The sequence below is a fragment of the Grammomys surdaster genome, unplaced genomic scaffold (genome assembly GCF_004785775.1).
Source record: "Grammomys surdaster isolate TR1022 unplaced genomic scaffold, NIH_TR_1.0 254922, whole genome shotgun sequence".
In the NCBI taxonomy this organism is placed as follows: Eukaryota; Metazoa; Chordata; class Mammalia; order Rodentia; family Muridae; genus Grammomys; species Grammomys surdaster.
The window spans coordinates 1-2750 of NW_021624942.1; the positions used below are offsets into that span (position 1 = coordinate 1).

The window sequence follows — 2750 nt, forward strand, 5'->3', positions numbered from 1 at the left end:
GATGTTCCAGATGTGAATATTGAAGGTCCAGATGCAAAACTGAAGGGTCCTAAGTTCAAGATGCCTGAGATGAACATCAAGGCTCCTAAGATCTCCATGCCTGATTTGAATCTTAATCTTAAAGGCCCCAATGTGAAAGGAGATGTAGACGTTTCCATTCCAAATATAGAGGGTGATTTGAAAGGCCCGTCTCTTGACCTAAAGGGCCCAAAATTAGATGTAAATGTTCCAGATATTGAAATCCATGGTCCTGAGGGCAAATTAAAAGGTTCCAAGATGAAAATGCCTGATATGCATGTAAACATGCCCAAAATCTCCATGCCAGAAATTGACTTGAATTTAAAGGGCTCAAAGGTCAAAGGAGATGTTGATATCTCTGGACCCAAACTGGAGGGTGACATTAAAACTCCAAAGGTGGATGTGAAGGGCCCAGAAGTGGACATTTCTGCTCCCAAGATCAATATTGATGGGAAAGCAAAGAAATCTCGCTTTAAGCTTCCTAAATTTAATTTTTCTGGGTCCAAAGTTCAAACACCTGAAGTGGATGTCAAACTTAAAAAGCCAGATGTTGATATAACAGTTCCAAAAGTTGATATTAATGCTCCAGAAGTTGAAGTCCAAGGTAAAGTAAAAGGATCCAAGTTTAAAATGCCTTTCCTGAGCATTTCATCTCCCAAAGTCTCCATGCCCGATGTGGAGCTAAACTTGAAAGGTCCTAAAGTCAAAGGAGACTTAGATGCAGCAGGCCCAAATTTAGAAGGAGACTTCAAAGGTCCCAAAGTGGACATTAAAGCACCAGATGTTCAACTTAATGCACCAGATGTGGATGTTCATGGTCCAGAATGGAATCTGAAGATGCCCAAGATGAAAATGCCCAAGTTCAGTGTGCCTGGCATAAAAGCAGAAGGACCTGATGTTTCTGTGGGTTTGCCAAAACGAGACATCAATATAGAAGGTCCCAGTATGAATATTGAGGGCCAAGATTTCAATGTGGAATGTCCAGAGGGAAGCTTAAAAGGTCCCAAATTTAAGATGCCTGAGATGAACATCAAAGCCCCCAAGGTCTCCATGCCTGACATTGACTTAAACCTGAAAGGCCCCAAAGTGAAGGGTGATGTGGATGTGTCTCTGCCCAAAGTGGAAGGTGAGATTAAAGTTCCTGAAGTTGACATCAAAGGCCCCAAAGTGGACATTGATGTTCCAGATGTGGATGTTGGAGTGCCAAATGTAAAAGTGAAAAGTCCGAAATTCAAGATGCCTGAGATGAACATTAAAGCACCCAAAATCTCTATGCCTGACTTGGATTTGCATCTGAAAAGTCCTAAATTGAAGGGAGATGTGGATGTTTCCTTGCCTAAAATGGAAGGTGAACTAAAGGGTCCTGGTGTTGATATTAAGGGCCCCAGTGTGGATATTGACACTCCTGATGTCAATATTGAAGGTCCAGAAGGAAAATTAAAAGGACCCAAATTTAAAATGCCAGACATGCATATCAAAGCTCCGAAGATCTCCATGCCTGACTTTGACTTAAATCTGAGAGGGCCTAAGGTTAAGGGAGATGTGGACCTTTCACTCCCTAAGGTTGAAGGTGATCTAAAAGGGCCAGAAATAGACATTGAGTGTCCTGAAGGAAAACTCAAAGGCCCCAAATTTAAGATGCCAGATGTCCATTTCAAAACTCCACAAATCTCAATGAGTGACATTGATTTGAATATGAAAGGACCTAAGCTAAAAGGAGATTTGGACATTTCTATTCCTAAACCAGAAGGGGACTTGAAAGGTCCCAAAGTGGATGTCAAAGGCCCTAAACTGGACATCGACACTCCTGATATTGACATTCATGGTCCAGAAGGGAAACTGAAGGGCTCTAAGTTTAAAATGCCTGATCTTCATCTCAAGGCACCCAAGATCTCAATGCCAGAAGTTGACCTGAACCTGAAAGGGCCAAAGGTGAAGGGTGATGTAGATGTTTCTCTACCTAAAGTGGAAGGAGACCTCAAAGGCCCTGAAGTTGATATCAAAGGCCCCAAAGTGGACATTGATGTTCCAGATGTGGATGTCCATGGTCCAGACTGGCACCTGAAGATGCCCAAGGTGAAAATGCCCAAGTTCAGCATGCCTGGCTTCAAAGGAGAGGGCCCTGAAGTTGATGTGAGCCTGCCCAAGGCTGACCTTGATGTCTCAGGACCCAAGGTGGACATTGATGTTCCAGATGTGAATATTGAAGGTCCAGATGCAAAACTGAAAGGCTCCAAGTTCAAGATGCCTGAGATGAACATCAAGGCTCCGAAGATCTCCATGCCTGACTTTGATCTGAATCTGAAAGGTCCAAAATTGAAGGGTGATGTGGATGTGTCCTTACCAAAAGTGGAAGGTAAACTCAAGGGCCCAGAGATGGACGTTACAGGCCCTAAAGTGGACATTGACATTCCTGATGTTAGCATTGAAGATCCAGAGGGCAAACTGAAGGGCCCCAAGTTCAAGATGCCTGAGATGAACATCAAAGCCCCCAAGATCTCCATGCCTGACATTGACTTAAACCTGAAAGGCCCCAAAGTAAAGGGTGATGTGGACGTGTCTCTGCCCAAAGTGGAAGGTGAGATTAAGGTTCCTGAAGTTGACATCAAAGGCCCCAAAGTGGACATCAACGCACCAGATGTGGATGTCCATGGTCCAGACTGGCACCTGAAGATGCCCAAGATAAAAATGCCCAAGTTCAGCATGCCTGGCTTCAAAGGAGAGGGTCCAGA

At 43.9% G+C, this 2750-nt stretch overlaps 1 protein-coding gene across 1 annotated transcript; it reads left to right on the forward strand.

Annotated features, from left to right (window-relative positions):
- Positions 1 to 6: 6 nt before the first annotated feature.
- Positions 7 to 2745, forward strand: LOC114616072 (neuroblast differentiation-associated protein AHNAK-like; the record flags this gene model as incomplete). Its single annotated transcript, XM_028761612.1, has 1 exon — positions 7 to 2745. A coding segment is annotated over one exon (2739 nt), but the record flags the coding sequence as incomplete, so codon positions are not given.
- Between the last annotated feature and the right edge of the window lie 5 nt (positions 2746 to 2750).